Raw genomic sequence first — 2,655 nt, 5'->3', positions numbered from 1 at the left:
TTTGTGGTGTTTTATTTAAAACAAATATTCGCTCACAACTTCATCTAAATGCGCGATTTGGGTATAATTTTCTTAAATTTTAGTAGATTTTTAAATGATTCAGGCACCGTCAGAGCTCCATCTTAGGCCTCGTCAATGCCATCGGGCAAGTCTGGGGTCAAGAGCAAACCATCAAAGGTAAAAAAAAGATTAATGACTCTTATGTATTTAATTTGTCCCCCGTTCACGCTACTAAATTGAAAATAATATTATTATTTTCTCTCTAAAATAATTGTTAAGTGTAAGACAAAAGATCCGGCTAAATAGTATCTACAAAGTCAGGGCAATAAAAAGTAAGCAGAAGTGACACTTCTTGATGTGAGAAGGTCCGATTTTATTCTGATTGAAATTATGGCGAAAATAGCGAACGTATAATTTAATATTAATATAATTACACCCTTGCTACTCTTTATAATTTAATTAATTGAGGATAGCAATAAAAAACATAAATTGATTTATTAAATATTATAATTATTTATTGTAAATTCTATTGAAGATTCTGAATTGATCTCTACCGACAATAAGTTTTTCTCTACATTTCGTTTGGTGTGTATGTGTACTATATTGTACCACTAGGTATCTAGTCTGCGAGTGTCGATGTGAAGCTGCTCCTACGGGGATCTATGCGCTATTGAATTCGAATATAAAAAATAAGTAAGTAACTAAGTATATTACATAACTTACAAATGCTTACTTTAACTACGCTCTACGTCACGCGAGAAGCGTATAATGTAAAAATGTACACGACCAAAATAAACTTCTCCCTTATTCGTTCGAAACACGACACCTTCGACGGGACGTCTTGCAAGACCTTCAGCAATATTTACGTCCACCTCCGTTCTAGATTTTATATAATAATCTACTTCGATTCTCTTCTACGATTTTTTCATATTTTTTCACACCAGAAAGTACCTCTCCCTCGGTGCGCAGTCGCGATCCATCTGTACAATGATGGTGTTAGCATCGCCAAGGTGGAGAGCATCGTCACTTGTACCGTAGGTGGCGTCCCCCGGCGCAATGTAGTGGAGGCTCCCGGTGGTGTCACGGTGAAGATTAGCAGGGTCACTGCACCCCGGGTCTCCAAGAATGCCGTAGTTGGGGTCTTCCGGGGAGATACCAGGAATAATATTGAGACCTCCATTTTGATCACAAAATACGTAATTTTCATTGGCGGTACTGTAGCCTTGTTCAGCAGAGGCGTTTTCCTGTTCATAGGAGAGGCTATAATCTTGGTTACCGTGTGAGATGTCCTCGGGGATATTCCCGTCGTCGTGCAGGTCACGTCCCGGTGGCGCGTGCGTATTGGTCGCGCTGTACGCTACGTAGCATGCGGAGTACGGCGGCGGGGGCTCGGCGTGCGGCTTCGCGTCGGCGCCGCCCGCCGCCACGACCGCGTAGGGCGGTGGGCAGTCGGCGCCGACCTCGTCCGCTGCCTCGCCAGACATCCGCACTGACACTGCGGTATTGGCAATCGTTTATTTAACGTAATTATCAAGGATTTATTAGTTAAAGTTTTACAATTGTTTTTCAGTTTACGGCAATTTTTCTATATTAAAAGTAGCGCATTGGTCATTAAAATAAATCGATAATGACTTACAGCTGGTAGCTGCCACGCTGGGCGTCGGCCACTCCTCGGACTGCCGTCTGCGAGCCGCCGCTGTAAGAAAGATAAGAATTCCTCAGAATATTACATTAATACTTATGTTTACAAAACTAATTTTAATGGTCCAGAACATTATCCATGCACAACACACAGTTGGCATAGGCATTCGCAAACGGTGTTGCTATCAAATGTGTCTGTCGTCGCGCCGCGCGTTCATCGTGAATAATTCCCATGTACTGACGTTTGAGTAGATGATGCGCGCGGCACTTGTCCGCAGCACGGAACAGCAGCGCCAGCGTCAGCAGGAGCGCGGCCGCCAGCGGCGCGCCCGCCAGCCAGCCGCCGCCCACCCACGTGCCACCGCCGCCCGCCCACTTGCTGCCGCCGCCCACCCACGTGCTGCCGCCGCCCGCCCACGTGCCACTAACATCCACTGATGACGATGCGCGCGGTGTTTCCATCCGTTGCTGCAATGTCTGCTAACATACACGTACTTGTTGTTAGACGCACATATAATGCCAATCATTAACAGTCGGACGAAATGTCGAATATGTAAGAATGCATTGTAAGATCATTATTATGTTACACATGTTTCACAAATAAATGATTATGATTATGTTGATAGAAAATAAGTAACGCCAGATAGGAAAACCAAACTCAACTTCCTGTCTAACTTCCGTCACTATGAATCGCGTCACAAATATTTTGTTTGTGGTAAAATGACGACTCTTCCCTTAAAAGATTAGGTCCCCGCTGTCGCCATACCCCCGCGCCCCTGCACCGCGCAGGCGAAGTCTGATTTAGACGGTCTACCTATAAATAAGTACGTTACGGTAAGCCAAGTGGAGGTGGCGGGTACATTGTGGTACTCACCGCGGCGAGGTCGGCGATCCTCCAGCGGGCGTCGCGCGACCAGCTCGGCGCTGACGTCACCACCACGCTCTCCCACCTGCGCCGAACATAATATTTGACACAAGTACTACTTTTAAAGTGTCTTACAAAAAGTAGTATTT

General features: G+C 45.2%; 1 protein-coding gene across 1 annotated transcript; it reads right to left on the bottom strand.

Annotated features, from left to right (window-relative positions):
* Positions 1 to 559: 559 nt before the first annotated feature.
* On the bottom strand, positions 560 to 1,969 carry LOC126377414 (uncharacterized). Its single transcript, XM_050025151.1, has 3 exons — positions 1,884 to 1,969; positions 1,637 to 1,696; positions 560 to 1,495 (listed from the first exon to the last, which is right to left on the bottom strand). The coding sequence occupies exon 3, from the start codon at positions 1,482 to 1,484 to the stop codon at positions 936 to 938; it is 549 nt and encodes a 182-aa protein (XP_049881108.1). The 5' UTR covers positions 1,485 to 1,495; positions 1,637 to 1,696; positions 1,884 to 1,969; the 3' UTR covers positions 560 to 935.
* Positions 1,970 to 2,655: the final 686 nt, after the last annotated feature.

Source organism: Pectinophora gossypiella, chromosome 23 (assembly GCF_024362695.1).
Source record: "Pectinophora gossypiella chromosome 23, ilPecGoss1.1, whole genome shotgun sequence".
In the NCBI taxonomy this organism is placed as follows: Eukaryota; Metazoa; Arthropoda; class Insecta; order Lepidoptera; family Gelechiidae; genus Pectinophora; species Pectinophora gossypiella.
Note: the sequence above shows the minus strand (reverse complement) of the source record. Positions and strands in the feature narration are given on the sequence as shown.